The 18,717-nt window shown below is 41.7% G+C and overlaps 1 protein-coding gene across 2 annotated transcripts in view; it reads left to right on the plus strand.

Annotated features, from left to right (window-relative positions):
- LOC115204100 (nuclear pore complex protein Nup214) overlaps window positions 1-4,186 on the plus strand; it is a 62,344-nt gene extending 58,158 nt beyond the window's left edge. The window contains exons 36-37 of one of the 2 annotated variants that reach the window (XM_029769420.1): window positions 3,926-3,966; window positions 4,063-4,094. In XM_029769420.1, the coding sequence (XP_029625280.1) occupies window positions 3,926-3,929 (4 nt within the window). In that variant the 3' untranslated portion in view covers window positions 3,930-3,966; window positions 4,063-4,094. Of the gene's footprint in view, window positions 1-3,925; window positions 3,967-4,062 lie in introns of both variants that reach the window. The other variant, XM_029769419.1, reaches the window with a different exon arrangement.
- Window positions 4,187-18,717: the final 14,531 nt, after the last annotated feature.

The raw sequence follows: 18,717 nt of genomic DNA on the forward strand, positions 1-18,717 counted from the left end.
TGGTTCCCACCGTGAAGCATGGAGGAGGAAGTGTGATGGTGTGGGGGTGCTTTGCTGGTGACACTGTCTGATTTATTTACAATTAAAGGCACACTTAAACAGCATGGCTACCACCGCATTTCAACTGGACAATGACCCGACACACCTCCAGGCTGTGTAAGGGCTATTTGACCAAGAAAGAGAGTGATGGTAGTGCTGCATCAGATGACCTGGCCTCCACAGTCACCCGACCGCAACCCAATTGAGATGGTTTGGGATGAGTTGGACTGCAAAGTGAAGGAAAAGCAGCCAACAAGTGCTCAGTATATTTGGGATCTCCTTCAAAACTGTTGGAAAAGCATTCCAGGTGAAGCTGGTTCAGAGAATGCCATGTATGTGCAAAGCTGTCAAGGCAAAGGGAGGCTACTTTGAAGAATCTAAAATGTATTTTGATTTGTTTACCACTTATTGTTACTACTTGATTCCATATCTGTTATTTCATAGTTTTGATATCTTCACTATTTGATATCTTCACTATCTACAAATAGTAAAAATAAAGAAAAACCTTTGAATGAGTAGGTTGTCCAAACTTTTGACTGGTACTGTATGTTTTGCTTTTATTGCCCAAGGGGAGGTGTGTGTGTGTGTGTGTGTGTGTATGAAATGTCAGTCATAGGTATACGTATGTGGAATATCTGATCCGTTTCAATATCTCACTTGGCAATTAATTATACATTTTGCTACCCGGGCTATCACGGAGCCAAAACTGCACCGTTTGGATTGTAGGTTTACAGCACAGTATCCTCCCTCCTTCCCACTATTGACTTATTTGAACAGATCAAGAACAGTCTACTTTGTGTTGTGGATTTGCTGCTGCTGCGCAATGCTGATACGTACTCCGTGTCCTGTGGTGCTCAACAATGACTCCCAGAGTGCAGCACTGCCTTCACTCTCGTCCTTTTCTCTCCCTCCGTTGTTGCATCGCTCTGACAGAGAGTGGGAGAGTAGAGCAGTCATACAAGCACCCGTGGGGACAGCAGCTGTTTTTGAGGAATTCAGATAAAAATAACCACTCGGTCGGTTTCTCTCTCTCTTTTTACAGAGGGATGATTGGCATTGTTCACGCTCTCGCTGCTTCATCGGTCCAGCCTTTTCTGCTCGCTGGCTTGTCTACAAGACGGCAGAGTGTGTAATGCAATAAGCCCACCCAGTGTTGGATGTGGAGGGGATTTCTTGGGGGTCAACCTATGTTGATGTACCCAGAGACATACAGTTGAAGTTGGAAGTTTACATACACTTAGGTTGGAGTCATTAAAACTTGTTTTTCAACCACTCCAAAAATGTCTTGTTAACAAACTACAGTTTTGGCAAGTCGGTTAGGACATCTACTTTGTGCATGACAAGTAATTTTTCCAACAATTGTTTACAGACACAGTGTATTAAGTTAAATAATCACAATTCCAGTGGGTCAGAAGTTTACATACACTAAGTTGGCTGTGCCTTTTAAACAGCTTGGAAAATTCCAGAAAATGTCATGGCAGTAGAAGCTTCTGATAGGCTAGTTGACATAATTTGAGTCAATTGGAGGTGTGCCTGTGGATGTATTTCAAGGCCTACCTTCAAATTCAGTGCCTCTTTGCTTGACGACATGCGAAAATCAAAAGAAATCATCCAAGACCTCAGAAAAACAATTGTAGATCTCCACAAGTCTGATTCATCCTTGGGAGAAATTTCCAAACTCCTGAAGGTACCACGTTCATCTGTACAAACAATAGTACGCAAGCATAAACACCATGGGACCACGCAGCTGTCATACCGCTCAGGAAGGAGACGCTTTCTGTCTCCTAGAGATGAACGTACTTTGGTGTGAAAAGTGCAAATCAATCCAAGAACAACAGCAAAGGACCTTGTGAAGATGCTGGAGGAAACAGGTACAAAGTATCTATAACCACAGTAAAACGAGTCCTATATTGACATAACCTGAAAAGCTCCTCAGCAAGGAAGAAGCCACTGCTCCAAAACTGCAATAAAAAAGCCAGGCTATGGTTTGCAACGGCACATGGGGACAAAGATCGTACTTTTTGGAGAAATGTCCTCTGGTCTGATGAAACCAAAATACAACTGTTTGGCCATAATGACCATCGTCACATTTGGAGGAAAAAGGGGGAGTCTTGCAAGCCGAAGAACACCATCCCAACTGTGAAGCACGGGGGTGGCAGCGTCATGTTGTGGGGGTGCTTTGCTGCAGGTGGGAACTTGTCTACTTCACAAACTAGATGGCATCATGAGGAAGGAAAATTATGTGGATATATTGAAGCAACATCTCAAGACATCAGTCAGGAAGTTAAAGCTTGGTCGCAAATGGGTCTTCCAAATGGACAATGAATCCAAGCATACTTCCAATGTTGTGGAAAAATGGCTTAAGTACAACAAAGTCAAGGTATTGGAGTGGCCATCACAAAGCCCTGACCTCAATCCTATAGAAAATTTGTGGGCAGAACTGAAAAAGCGTGTGCGAGCAAGGAGGCCTACAAACCTGACTCAGTTACACCAGCTCTGTCAGGAGGAATGGGCCAAAATTCACCCAATTTGTAGAAGGATACCTGAAATGTTTGACCCAAGTAAAACATTTTAAAGGCAATGCTACCAAATACGAATTGAGTGTATGTGAACTTCTGACCCATTGGGAATGTGATGAAAGAAATAAAAGCTGAAATAAATCATTCTCTCTACTCTTATTCTACTCTAAGCCACTCTAAGCCACTTTTAGGTTATGGGAAAGTTATTGGCTTTAAGTTGAAGGTTTGGTCGCATGTTGTCACTGGCTAATAGAGCTTACTTGCTTTACAACTCGTTCATCCTAGGAGAATTGGATTTGATTGTCTTCAAAGCCCCAGTGACTTGTTTAGCAACAGAGGCATGGGTGCCAGAGCACACCAGGGACTCCAAATTCAAGATCAGTGAGAGGTTTACAAATTCGCACTTCAAACTGTGGTTGCTTTCTTATTGCCTGATATACAGTGGCATTAGAGGTGTAGTTAGATGAGGTGTGTGTGTGTGCCATCTCCCAGCTGCCCAGTGCTATCCCAACAACACCATGTCATGCCAAGTGCATGTAGCCAATGTTTCCTTAACGTGGTCAGAGGTTTTGAAATACTGCTTGCTCTCTGTGTGTGTGATAGATAGATAGTTGACCCTACTCCCAGTCTGTATTGCCTTGTCTGATTGGACAGTAAGGGTGAGTGCAGGAATCAGTCTGTGTGCCCTCTAGGGCTTTTACAGTAATTACATGCAGACATTTCGTATTTGATCGCCGTCTGTGCGAGGGTGCGCCAGTGAAATCAGCCATGCGACCCTGATTTTAACATCACATCAGCCAGCCAGTTATCTGATGGAGCCACAATCCACTAACTGAGGAGAGAGGAAATAACCTTCCATATCTTAAGCTGTGTGCTGTCAGTGTTTCTGTGTGGATGTATAGATTTACCTCAGCCGAGATAAGAGTGCCGCGGGCGTACATCGTAAATGAAATGAATCACAATTAGTGTCCACGCTCATCACTGATACCGGAAGAAGGCCGGTATGTTATTTAAGAGGCTCTCGGTCTTAGCGCTGTTAGCGGAGGCTGGTTATTCATGCCCGGAGTGGAAGCGCTCTTTACTGTAAAAACAACCTTCTCTCTCTTTATACTCCTGTCTGATAATATAGTACTCAATGTGTAGGTTTATATATGCCATGGGTTTAGACTGCTTGCTGTGAGTTCAGCTGCTGAATGCATCCCATGTGATAGCCCACTATTCCTCTTATTTCATCCAATGATTTAACTCACCCCTTGGTTGGTGTTACAGTTAATGGTGCCCCCCACTTTCATTGTTTGGGCATTAGCTTATCAAGTAAGAAATTGTCTTTAAACACAAATAACCTAAAAAGAAGTTGTTTCTTTCAGATGATCCAGTGGGGTCCCCTAATCCAGGAGGAAACTAAATGGTGTGTTTTCAAGTTGAGAACAAACCTGCTACAGTTAATAATGGAGGCCTGCGCAGCCATGCCGTGTCTAACACTGATGTTTCTGTGCTTTTACAGACCAAGATGGCCTGGACTACAATAAAGAATCTACGCTGTTTTCATTTTGGAGGGAGGGAGATCTGTTATTTTTGCCCACAAGATGCTTATTATGTAAGCTTGGTCTACAGTATCCATAAAGAAATGATCTATTTCATCACAGGAAAAGAGCCTAATTAAACTCAAACTTGATGTTTTTAGTCATGCTTTACTGTACCTTTACAATATTGCGAGGGATTATGCTGAAAAATACTAGCCTGACAACTCAAACTAAATTCTTCCTCTGTTCTGTCGTTCGCTACATACTTTAGTCTGAGACTGCCATCATTTAAGTTTTTTGTGGTGACGAGGCATTGTACAAAATGTAATCAGCAATTGGATTGTCTCTGACCAATCAGAGTATGAAAGCCAATGACGAACTTTCAAACCACCGCTTTACTCACGTGTGTTCTGGCTCTGGCCCAACCCATAGGTTTCTGGACCAATCAGACGGTACCAAATGTGTTCCTATTCGGTGAAGGAGGTACTCAGATACAGACTCATTGCAGAGAAGAAACTAACATCCGTGGGCATGGTGTAGTGTTTGACCTGAACAAGGAGTGTGGGTAGCCAGGCAAGAAATACACTGGACCCTTGCAGTTTTTAGAAACAGTAGCACATTATTGACCTTTCACGGACACCATATTAGGAGTCTATCCAAAAATAGCAGAGTTGTGATTAAATTCCCTTCACATGATCAAATATTTACAGCCTGATATTCTCGTCATGATGTGGGAATATCCCCATGCTCTTCTTCGTTGGACATGGTAACCCTAACACGTACTTGTGTGTACATGGAGGTATTTCTAAAATTTTTGGTGACTGGGAGATAGATTTCAGGTTGACTACAGCGCTCAAATCATGACTTATTGCTCCCTAACTGCATTTTTTTTTTTACCACAGTTAAAGTGCCAGGGTCTATGGATGTTCTTATTATGTTTCAATAAACTGCAAACTCCTTTGGATATTTGGATAATTGTAGATTCTTGCAGTTATGGAAGCTACTCTGAAATATAGTTTATCAAGCTAGCAATTACTTCACAATGGAAGAAGTTAAGCTACATTAAAGCTACCTGTAAGAAATTGTTTACTTAATTAAAGTACTTAAATACGTTTTTTCACTACTTCCAAACTACTTTGTGAAAATAGCATATCTAATTCTGAAATGTCAGACTACAAATTGCAAGAACAGATTACTCTTGTCAGATGTTAACATAATGTGTGAGTTAGCCTATTAAACCCAAAAAGTGAGAATTAAGCACAGTGTTTCAAGTGAGAATTAGGCAAGTTGATGCCGAAGAGAGGAAATGGTTGCCTACTTCACCCATATTTTATTTTTGATTAAAATAATTGTGTGTAGTTCCTGTATTTAGCTGCTACACTACATGGCAGAAAAAGTAATTAACTAGTGAAAAACTACCAAGATTTGAATCAAGTTCAACGACCACCAAGGTACTGCAAAATGTCATTAAAAGACTAGTTCACTACTCCCCAACACTGGATTCTTGCATGAGCCGCCTTCGGAAAGTATTATGACCACCTTGACTTTTTCCACATTTTATTATGTTATAGCCTTATTCTAAAATCGATTAAAAAAACGAAAAAATCCCCAGCAATCTACACACAATATCCCATAATGACAAAGCGAAAACAGGTTTTTAGAATAAAAAAATTAAACTGAAATACCTTATTTACATAAGTATTCAGACCCTTTGCTATGAGACGTGAAATTGAGCTCAGGTGCATCCTGTTTCCATTGATCATCCTTGAGATGTTTCTACAACTTGATTGGAGTCCACCTGTGGTAAATTTAATTGATTGGACATGATTTGGAAAGGCACACACCTGTCTATATCAGGTCCCACAGTTGATAGTGCATGTCAGAGCAAAAACCAAGCCATGAGGTTGAAGGAATTGTCCGTAGAGCTCTGAGATAGGATTTTGTCGAGGCACAGATCTGGGGAAGTGTACCAAAAAATGTCTGCAGCATTGGCGGTTCCCGAGAACACAGTGGCCTCCTTCATTCTTCAATTAAAGAAGTTTGAAACCACCAAGACGCCCGGCCAAACTGCATAATCGGGGGAGAAGGGCCTTGGTCAGGGAGGTGAGCTCCAGAGTTCCTCTGTGGATATGGGAGAACCTTCCAGAAGGACAAGCATTTCTGCAGCACTCCACCATTCAGACCTTAATGGTAGAGTGGCCAGACAGAAGCCACTACTCAGTAAAAGGAACATGATAGCCCGCTTGGAGTTTGCCAAAAGGCAAGTAAAGGCTCTCAGACCATGAGAAGCAAGATTCTCTGGTCTGATGAAACCAAGATTGAACTCTTTGGTTTGAATGCCAAGCGTAAATTCTGGAAGAAACCTGGCACCATCCCTACGGTGAAGCATGGTGGTGGCAGCATCATGCTATGGGGATGTTTTTCAGCCGCAGGGACTGGGAGACTAGTCAGGATCGAGGGAAAGATGAACGGAGAAAAGTACAGAGAGATCCTTGATGAAAACCTGTTCCAGAGTGCTCAGGTCCTCCGCCTGGGGCGAAGGGTCTCCTTCCCACAGGACAACGACCCTTAGCACACAGCCCGATCAAACATTTCTGGAGAGACCTGACAATAGCTGTGCAGCAACGCTCCCCATCCAACCTGACAGAGCTTGAGAGCATCTGCAGAGAAGATTGTGAGAAACTCCCCAAATATAGGTGTGCCAAGCGTGTAGCGTCATACCCAAAAAGACTCGGCTGTAATCGCTGCCAAAGGTGTTTCAACAAAGTACTGAGTAAATGGTCTGAATACTTATTTCAGTATATTTTTTTAGAAATTAGAAACAACAAAAAAATCCTGTTTTTGCTTTGTCATTATGAGGTATTGTGTGTAGATTGAGAAAAAACAAATATCATTTTTAGAATAAGGCTGTAACCTACCAAAATGTGGAGGGGTCTGAATACTTTCTGAAGGCACTATAAACATATTGGTTTCAAAATCAATAGTGGTGTTTGAGAAATTAGTCCCATAAAATTCCAGCGCAATGAATATTTCATATTTCATGTCAAACCTTGCTTGTTGAAGATATGCAACATTTCAGACCGTGAGATGTGACTAAGAACCACAACAATATGAATACATCTCATTTGAGTTTAATTCCTTCTCAAAACTTCCCTTCCTGTTCCAGCAAATCTATAGCAGAATGATTAACTGTAGCACTGTAGAGGCAGATCTTTAACTGTTTCTGGTGATCATTCATTCTTCACTATTAGAAAAATAGGATCCAATTTATGCACAAGTCTTGCCTGTCGATCAGCTGCCTTGCTTTAGCATGGGAATAGTAGGCAACATGTTCGTGACCGGTTGTTGTGGATGTTGTAAGGTGTTACACTTGAAACAGGCATGTGGAATTTGAAGTGCACACCGATTAGACCCACACTTGGAGTGCAGTAAAAATGTTTTGTAGGTGTGCACCGTATAATGGCCTGGAGAAATGTAATCTAGTTTCAATGTGCAAAACGTTTTATTAATATGCTGGTACTATTGCAAGGCACATGCAACTGGATGCGGACGTGCACTCTACACAACTCTGACCATTACATTTACATCATTTAGCAGACGCTCTTATCCAGAGCGACTTACAAATTGGTGCATTCACCTTATGATATCCAGTGAAACAACCACTTTACAATAGTACATCTATATCTTTTTTGGGGGGGAGGGTAGGGGGGGAGGGTTAGAAAGATTACTTAATCCTATCCCAGGTATTCCTTAAAGAGGTGGGGTTTCAGGTGTCTCCGGAAGGTGGTGATTGACTTCTCTGTCCTGGAAAGTATATGGAAAGTATATGGAAAGTATATTGTTTCAAAGGGGCACTCCTTGTTCTGTCACACACAGATGCCAGTTGGCAGTGGTGCCCCCCCCCCCCACCTTTCTTAATCCTGCCATTCTTTACCTCGGTCCCCATCGAGTGTAATCCCTGTTGGATGATAAACTGTGGGGGATTGGAAGATCTGGGTGAAATGAGAGGAATCGGCCACATGTTTTATTAATGGCGGTGTGTGGGTGTGGGACTGACAGTGCCAGCTTAAAACTCTGACAGGAGAAGATCCCTTGCACAAGCCTATTTTCCTCAGTAATCTGTAAGGAAGCGTTGGTGAATTTGAAAGCAGTGTTGAAGCAACTGATCTCAGATGCAACCTCTCATAAATAAATTGCATTGGTTAAGTATATTATGCTTCAAAATGACTTTTACTGTGTTTGTATTGGTTGTAACAGTGAGTCTTGCAAATTATGCTGAATGGATTGAATTCTGCATGGATCCGATTTCAAAAGGCTTTGTGATTTATTTGACACACAGTATTGTAGTATCATTATTCAAACTGGCCTTTCACCACATCTACTTTTTCTCTGTTACCCATGCCGTTTCCCCCAGCTGCACTCTGTCAACTCTAATCTGCCCACGTAGCATCGATCAATCTGTTACATAATGTAGACATGAAGGTCGCAGCCAGGTTTTCTACACAGATCTATCTTTTTCCAAGGAACTGTTTTTGCACCCATTACACAGCATGTTACCACCATTGCAACAAAGCTTAAATAATTACAATTCTTAACAGGTATAAAACACCTGATTCTCTCACTGGCAGCTGTTGCTAAGGTGTTAGACTGACCAGGTGAATCCAGTTGAAAGCTATGATCCCAGTGGTGGAAAAAGTACCCAATTGTCATACTTGTGTAAAAGGAAAGATACCTTACATGTACATATTCTCATTCACCCCTTTAGATTGGTGTGTATTAGGTAGTTGTTGGGGATTGTTATATTACTTGTTAGATTTTACTGCACTGTCGTAACTAGAAGCACAAGCATTTCGCTACACTCGCATTAACATCTGCTAACCATGTGTATGTGACAAATACAATTTGATTTGATTTGACCTTCATACAAAATGACTCAAGTGAAAGTCACCCAGTAAAATACTGCTTGAGTAAAAGTCTAAAAGTGTTTGGTTGTAAATATACTTAAGTATCAAAAGTAAAAGTATAAATCCTTTCAAATTCCTTATTATGGAACACTGGTCATTTGTATAATGTACATACTGTTACATACAGTACTTACCTATTTCATATGTATATACTGTATTCTAGTTAAGTCCATCCTATTCAACTATTGCTGTACATATACTATTCTATTCTTTGTATTCTTCATATATATTACATATTCTTTCCACATACTGTCCATAATGTCTATACATCCCTTCACATACAGTGCCTTCGCAAAGTATTCAGACCCCTTGACTTTTTATACATTTTGTTACATTTGCCTTATTCTAAAATGTATTAAATAGTTTTTTCCCCCTCAATCTACACACAATACCCCATAATGACAAAGCAAAACATTTTTTTTTACATTTTTGCTAATTTATTAAAAATAATATCACAACATAAGTATTCAGACTCTTTACTCAGAACTTTGTTGAAGCACCTTTGCCAGCGATTACAGCATCAAGTCTTCTTGGGTATGACACTATAAGCTTGGCACACCTGTATTTGGGGAGTTTCTCCCATTCTTCTCTGCAGATCCTCTCAAGCTCTGCCAGGTTGGAAGGGGAGAATTGCTGCACAGCTATTTTCAGGACTCTCCAGAGATATTCGATCGGGTTCCCTCCGTTGTCTTGGCTCTGTGCTCATGATCGCTGTCCTATTGGAACATTCACCTAGCTGTGCAGCGACTCTCCCCATCCAATGGATCTGTAGCGTCATACCAAAGAAGACTCAAGGCTGAAATCGCTGCCATCTGTACTTCAACAAAGTACTGAGTAAAGGGTCTAAATACTTATGTAAATGTGATATTTCCTTTTTTTTTATACATATGCAAACATTTCTAAATCTGTTTTTGCTTTGTCATTATGGGGTATTGTGTGTAGATTGATGATGGGAAAAAAACTATTGAATCCGTTTTAGAATAAGGCTGTAACGTAACAAAATGTGAGAAAAATCAAGGGGTCTGAATACTTTCCGAATGCACTGTATGTTGGTGTTTCATTTATTTTGGCAGTTACATGTTTTAAAATTCAATATTGGTCCACAAAATATCAAAGGGATGCAAAATGAACCTATGTCATGGAAAGACCCTCCAATTGAAAAAACTACCCCCAGTTTAACTAGACACTAATGACTACATCAATTAATGTATACATACAATCAGGTCCATGATTATTGGGACCCTTGATAAAGATAAGCAAAAATAAATAATACAAATACTGAGCTATATTGTATGCTAAAAATGTATACAATGTATATTATTTTATACTAATACAATTGCTCAGATAAATAGTTTTTGCTTAACAAGTAATAAAAAATAAATAAAAAAAGATAGGGGTCAAAATTATTGGCACCCCTGTTTTCAATACTCTAGCAACCTCCCCTTGTGAGGACAATGACACTGAGCCTTTTTCTAAAATGTTTTTTTGAGATTGGAGAACATGTTTGGATGGATTGACCATTCCTCCAAACAGAATCTTTCCAGATCCTTGATATCCTTCGTCTGCTCTTATGGACTGCCCTCTTCAATTCAAACCACAGGTTTTAAATGGGTTTCAAGTCCGGAGACTGAGATGGCCGTTGCAAAATGTTGATTTTGTGGTCGATTAACCATTTCTTTGTGGATTTTGATTAGTGCTTGGGGTTATTGTCATGCTGGAAGACCCACTTGCAGCCAAGTGTCATCCTCCACGGCTCCACAGTGAGTCCCTGAGCCATAGGAAAAGATCATGGATTTTCCTGGCTCCTAGGTCTTGGAAAGCTTATTCTGAACTCCAACGTCTTCCATGTATACTGGGATGATATGCTATTTTATCAATACAATTCAAAAGGACTGGAAGGTGTGCTTTTAGAATCTTTTTGACATAAGGCTGAAGATTAAACCAAAGATACCCGCAGACTGCTTACAGTATTTCATTCGCAATGCTTTTTTTGAATGAGAATTTCTGTGCCACCGAATTCAATTTGTCTTTGTATACACAGCACTTGAGAAACACTGGATCTGTGTACACCGCTGTGAGACTTTGATTCTAGTTGCCAGTGTGTTATGTTACAAACCTGTGTTTTGTTTGTTTGTGTTTGTACCCCGGGGTGTATTTCTGTAGGTTAGCACTATGATTCTTAGACATACACTATGAGTTGGAACATGCATTCTATGTCCCTATGGGAATCTGCGCTGTATACACACACAGTATATCTCCCTGTTGTCATTTCCCCTGTGTGTCTGTCTAGTTGGCTATATCTATTCCTTTCTGTCTGTCATGTGACTCGCATCCCCACTCCCAGTGGAATGGCTACAGCCAGTATCAGACATTTGATTGGTGCCTCCCGGAGCAGACCGTTCCATCCCAGCGCTCCTCTCTCTCTCCATGGGGGACACAGGGTGCGCTTTGATTGACACACGTATGAGTCCATGTTCCGTGCCGCTAGTCATGCCCCATACCACGCTGGCAGCACTGTGACAGTCAGGCAGAGAGTCCAGTAATGCAAGTCCAAGGGGAGAGGGACTTACAGACAACGCATAGGTGGGGAGATGGCAGCTACTTCTCTTGCTTAATGTCTGTCTGCCTTCCACTTTACCGTGATAATTTAGCATTTTAGAGTCAATAGCGCCTCAATTGTCTACCCATGTGTTTATATACGTAGACATTCTTATTGTCTACTGGGGGAACAAATGGTTGTACGATCGGAGCAGTGAATATTTTCATTCATACAGTAGGAGAAAGGAATGGCTATTCCCAAAAAGATCTGTGAGATGGAAAGAAGGGATGAAAAGGAAGAGAGAGAACAGGGTAGAGCGATGGAGTGACTGTCTCCCTTAAAGGTTGTTTACAGCTGGGCCAGTGGGGGAGTTGATATTCTGCTCACCGCAGCAGACGGTACAGCACAGTCCACCCCTGCTTCAAAAGCACCAGCCAGTCAGTCGCATGGACTTGGCTTCAATCAAAGAAGATCCATCATTACTGTTTCAGTTATTTACTTTATCACCCAGAGAGGAAACGATTGAATCCACACAACCATGAGCTGTCAATCATTCATTACAAATGGCTAAAAGAAGGTAGTTGATGAAGAGAGAAAAGAGCTGCCATTGAATGAAATTACTGATTATCCTGCCCTGATTGAATCCATTGAGGTTCACACACCATACTCTATAGTACATGCCTTTATATAACTCGTGCTGTGTAGTTATATTGAAGCAGTGTAGAAATATGCACGTCAATTAAACATGTATAACATATAAGTTATAAAGTTTGTGAAAGGAGCTATTCTATACAAATGTAATTCATAATTCATGAACACACGACTTTAGCAAAACTTTAGAGCCCCCAATCTTCTGAAGACATACTTTTGGAATGTCTGAAAACTAGCTCACGGTGTGGTGGCTGTGATTCTATTTGCCTGCCCTTTCATACAGTTTGTCGAGATATCTCAGAGGAGCAGCCTTGGGATCCAATCTAAATGTCACCTCTCCCCATAATACCATAAGCCCCAAGGCTGGTCTGCTTGATGTGATATTTCAATCAGTCTGGACTGCTGGTTGCTCCTTGAAGGAGGCTTGGCAGACATACTCTCTAACACATGCACACACACAAACACATACACACGTGAGGAAGGTTAAGATCAATCAAGTAAGCTTTTCCATGTTGGTTGCTGATCTCATTCTAGGTCATTTTAACAGAAGCATTGGTCTTGAAGTCTAGTCACAAAATCATCACTATCAACCCAAGATGGGTGATATCTTTTAAGATTTCTCTCCCTCCAACTGACACACAGATGTATAAAACGTAAAGATATTTCCTCTAGGCATAATAAGGATTCAAATGTATCCAGGACAACTCTAAAGACTACTCTATAGTACCACAAATACACATCTGTTTTATTCTTCTGGATGTAGCAGCAGTTCTTGTCCCCCCCACTTAAAGAAAGTGCTGTGGAGGTGGTGAAATGGAGGTTTCGGGTCATAGCACAGGCTTGTCGCTGTCATGGCTTTGGATGTTGATGATGATGTCAGAGGTTATCATCACCACAGTGCTCTCTGTGCTTACACATCTCTCTTCCCAGATTATACTGCTCTCTATCAATCTCTCTCTATATTTATCTTTGTATCTATCCCCCAGGTTTATCCTTGTCTCTCTCCTCTCTCCCCCCCCCACTCTCCCCTCCTCTCTCTCTCTCTCTCTCTGTCGCTTTCTCTCTCTCACTCGGTCTGTCTCTCTGTACAGTAATGGTGTTTTTCAGAGGTATTTCACAGCCCATGCACATCAGCTCATTGATTTATTGCTCCCCTGTGGCAGAGACACTCACCAGGCCCAATGCCCGAGCAGCATCATTAATAACCTGCCAATCCCCACTTTTCCTTTTCTCTCTCTCTTGCTCTCTCTCACTCACTCTCTGACATCCTCCTTGACCATCTCTCCCTCGCTCATCCTCCCCTATTCTATCACTCTTTCCACCCCCCTCTTGTTTGTACAAGGCTTACATCATCAGAACTGATGAGATCAAAATAAGTCATGTTCAGCAATGTGTGTCCTATGCACAGCAAGGTGTCCAACCCCTGGCCAATAGGGGCCCTGATGCATACAGCGTTCTTTCCCTTGACACTATAAGTAAATTAGTCATTGCGGTGTCTACACACCTGAGGGGTACGCGACGAAGCAAGCTAGATCTCCTCAGGATTTTCGAAAGATTCAGTTAGCTTCCCATTTCAGCTAAGGCTTCATCCGTACAATGACGGTGGATATTGCTCTCCTCCTGCAGCTAACTAACAGGCTTGTAACTGCACGTGCATGTCGCACGTGGCTATCCGAACGCCAAACTCTTCATTGAGACAATGCTAAAATATCAATCCATGGGCAATTCAGTGTCATGTTTTTATTTGTGCCGAAATCAAATGAAAGAAAAATTGTTCCAAATTCAGCAGGTTGTGGTGTGAAATAGGCTTTCAGAAGGGCCGTCTTTATTTTATTACTTTGATGTGTTTGGGTGTGCTTATCAATGCACAAGCACCTTTTTTCTACTCCTATCGATTAAAATAATTGTATTAAGTCATACAAAAGTTTTACTGTGTATGAAGTTTCAAATGCATTTGTCATTACTGAATGTGTAATGTAATAGGTATTTTAACATGTTTTAGCACACACATACATGTAATAATAAAATATTTAATCAGTTGTCTTCCTCAAATGAAGTGGATGATGATGCAATCTTTGCGAGAGGGAGGGGATCTGATTTCATTGGTCCTCAACTCGGGGCTCAGACCCTTCATCAGAGTAAATGGAGTTAGTCCTGAGTTATCCTGCCCCGGAGCAGGTTAGATCTGAATGATTCGTTGCCATAGCAATTTACCTGGCTTAAAGGTGACCCGCTTTCGTGGTACCGGTTTTTCCAAGTTGATCTCTGAGTTGACCAAAGTTACCTTACTAACTCCTCAAACTACATTCGTAGTATAGGGCTCTGATTTTGCTCTGAATCGGCAGTTTAGTAGTAAGAGGAGACAAAAAAAACAGCAGACACATCATATGTGGTCCTTGTGTCCTTGCATAGACACCCACTTAGTCAGGGTGGCGCAACATTAAATCAAAATCCATATAAAATGTTATTTGTCAGATGCGAATACTGTGAAATGCTTACTTACAAGCCCTTAACCAACAATGCAGTTAGAGAAATGTAGTTAAGAAAATATATACTAAATAAACTAAAGTAAAAAATAAAAAAATATATATAAAAAGTAACACAATAAAATAACAATAATGATGCTATATACAGGGGGTATCGGTACCGAGTCAATGTGCACAGGGTACAGTTTAGTCGGGGTAATATGTACATGTAGGTAGGGGTAAAGTGACTATGCATAGAAAATAAACAGCGAGTAGCAGCAGTGTCAATGCAAATAGTCCGGGTAGCCATTTGATTAGCTGTTCAGTAATCTTATGGCTTGGGGGTAGAAGCTGTTAAGGAGCCTTTTGGTCCTAGACTTGGCGCTCCGGTACCGCTTGCTGTACGGTAGCAGAGAGAACAGTCTATGACTTGGGTGACTGGAGTCTTTGACAATTTGTTGGGCCTATATAGGTCCTGGATGGCAGGAAGCTTGGCCCCTGTGATGTACTGGGCCGGACGCACTACCCTGTGTGGCGCCTTATGGTCAGATGCCGAGCAGTTGTACTTGGCGTTGATGCAACCGGTCAGGATGCTCTCGATAGTGCAGCTGTAAAACTTTTTGAGGATCTGGGGACCCATGCCAAATCTTTTCAGTCTCCTGAGGTGTTGTCGTGTCCTCTCTTGGGGCGGCAGGTGTGGTTAGAGCGTTGGGCCAGTAACCAAAAGGTTGCTGGATCGAATCCCCGAGCTGACATAGTATAAATCTGTCATTCTGGCCCTGAACAAGGCAGTTAACCCACTGTTCCCCAGTAGGCCGTCATTGTAAATAAGAATTTGTTCTTAAATGACTTGCCTAGTTAAATAAAGGTTAAATAAATAAAACATTATAATAATTCACAACTGTCTTTGTGTGTTTGGCCAATGATAGTTTGTTGGTGATGTGGAAACTCTCGGCCCACTCCACTACACCCCCGTCGATGTTAATGGGGGCCTGTTCGGCCTGCCTTTTCCTGTAGTCCACGATCAGCTCCTTTGTCTTCTCTTGTCAGTGTGGCAGATATATTGTTGCCTACCCTTACCACCTGGGGGTGGCCCGTCAGGAAGTCCAGTTGCAGAGGGAGGTGTTTAGTCCCAGGGTCCTTAGCTTAGTGATGAGCTTTGTGGGCACTATGGTGTTGAACGCTGAGCTGTAGTCAAATAACACCATTCTCACATAGGTGTTCCTTTTGTCCAGGTGGGAAAGGGCAGTGTGGAGTGCGATTGAGATTGCGTCATTTGTTGGGGCGGTATGCAAATTGGAGTGGGTCTAGGGTTTCCGGGATGATGGTGTTGATGTGAGTGATGACCAGCCTTTCAAAGCTCTTCATGGCTACCGACGTGAGTGCTACAGGGCGGTAATCATTTAGGCAGGTTACCTTTTGCTTTCTTGGGCACAGGGACTATGGTGGTCTGCTTGAAACATGTAGGTATTACAGACTCGGTCAGGGAGAGGTTGAAAATGTAATTGAAGACACTTGCCAGTTGGTCCGCACATGCTTTGTGTACATGTCCTGGTAATCAGTCTGGCTCAAAATTGTGCCCTGTTACTCAAATAATTAAATTATGTAATTTGTTACACTATACCCCAGCCTGACTCATAGCACTGGAATACAATGTTTCAAATGTTGCAGAGAGAAATGTCATGTATAGAGCTGATGCAATTCCCTATTGAATAAACTGGAGGATCATTTCTGTTGTAAGCAATACATTTCTATCTTAAGGCTCTGTCATGGTGGTAATGTCTTCAAGGAGGGGGACACTAATCCGGACGCTTATAAGAAATCCTGCTATGAGGCAAGCAACACTGAAGCATGCATGAGTACACCAGCTGTTTCGGATGACTGTGTGATCACGCTCTCCGTAACCGATGTGAGCAAGAACATTAAACAGGTCACCATTCACAAAGCCGAGGGGCTGCAAGCCCGAGTTGGAATTCCGAGTTGGATGACCATTCAAAACGATTTTCCCCAGTTGTCTTGAACACACTGAAGTCGGAAGTCAGAGAATTCCCAGTTCCCAGTTGTTTTGAATGCGGCATCAGATTGTAACTTTGGTACTTCAGAGTTGCCAGCTCAGACACCCCCTTTCCAGGGGTTTTATTTTTATTTAGCGTATAAAATTATCGTGTTTGCCCCCCATTTATTGATAAATCTCTCATCATTGTAATATTTCCTGCATCATATGCCCCCACGATACCTTTGTCCCCTCCAAACCCCCCTAAAATGGTTTTGGGTGATGATCTGTGAGGTGATAACATTTTATTTGCTTTGTGATTGGTCAAAAACTGAAAACAACTTGTCAAGTCATGTGCTCCGGTTCTTGTATACACTAACAAGTACATTAACAATTTGTAATATGCTGAAAAGTGGCTAAACTAAGTTAATATTTTTCAGGTAATGAGCGCAGCCATCTTTGACTTTGTTTATATGCGTCTACAACATTACAGTAGTCTCTTGTGCTCACCAGAGATGTGGTACATTGTAAACTAGTCTAGCTGTTAGGTCGCTAACTTATGTTTTGTTTTTTTATTAGCGCAACCTGTTATTTAGACTGCTTCATGGAATGAGTTTGGCTGTGGATGTGTTCCGTGTGATGCTTGGATGATGAAGTTCGCATTTATCTTTTACAATAAAAGGTCAAATTGAGGAATAAAGTGTAAGACCTTTATTTTCCATCAGTACAAAAACAATATTTAGATGCTGTTTAGACATCAATGCTGTTTAGACGCGTTTGTTTCGTCATACGTTCTGTTGCTACTGTTCCAATCACATATTTGAGATCGTTCGCTGCAGGGACCACTCAACAATGATCACAAATACATGATCATATGGGTCAAAGGGTTAACAAGTATAACACTAGATTGGGGTGAATAGACTAATTAGTCAAATACATACAGTGGTAATTGCCCATTAAAGCTCTGGCATTCTGATCAAAGCCTGGAAATTCATATTAGCAGGGCCAGAGCAGAGGGGAAGGACGAATGCCTCTGGTCTTCAATGGGGAGTTAAATTAATACTCTCAAACTCTAAACCAAGTCTGCCTTAGTGAAAAAATAACAAGAAAATGACTGAATTTACTGATGTTAATAGATAGTACAGTGAGGGGGAAAGGTATTTGATCCCCTGCTGATTTTGTACGTTTGCCCACTGATAAAGAAAGGATCAGTCTATAATTTTAATGGTAGGTTTATTTGAACAGTGAGGGACAGAAAAACAACAAAAATATCCAGAAAAATGCATGTCAAAAATGTTATAAATTGATTTGCATTTTAATGAGGGAAATAAGTATTTGACCCCCTCTCAATCAGAAAGATTTCTGGCTCCCAGGTGTCGTTTATACAGGTAACGAGCTGAGATTAGGAGCACACTCTTAAAGGGAGTGCTCCTAACCGCAGCTTGTTACCTGTAAAAAAGACACCTGTCCACAGATGCAATCAATCAATCAGATTCCAAACTCTCCACCATGGCCAAGACCAAAGAGCTCTCCAAGGATGTCAGGGACAAGATTGTAGACCTACACAAGGCTGGAATGGGCTACAAGACCATCGCCAAGCAGCTTGGTGAGAAGGTGACAACATTTGGTGCAATTATTAGCAAATGGAAAAAAAAAAAAAAAGAACTGTCAATATCCCTCGGCCTGGGGCTCCATGCAAGATCTCACCTCGTGGAGTTGCAATGATCATAAGAACGGTGAGGAATCAGCCCAGAACTACACGGGAGGTTCTTGTCAGTGATCTCAAGGCAGCTGGGACCATCGTCACCAAGAAAACAACTGGTAACCCACTACGCCGTGAAGGACTGAAATCCTGCAGCGCCCGCAAGGTCCCCCTGCTCAAGAATACATATACATGCCCGTCTGAAGTTTGCCAATGAACATCTGAATGATTCAGAGGACAACTGGTGAAAGTGTTGTGGTCAGATGAGACCAAAATGGAGCTCTTTGGCATCAACTCAACTTGCCGTGTTTGGAGGAGGAGG

The sequence above is a fragment of the Salmo trutta genome, chromosome 12 (assembly GCF_901001165.1).
Source record: "Salmo trutta chromosome 12, fSalTru1.1, whole genome shotgun sequence".
Taxonomy (NCBI): domain Eukaryota; kingdom Metazoa; phylum Chordata; class Actinopteri; order Salmoniformes; family Salmonidae; genus Salmo; species Salmo trutta.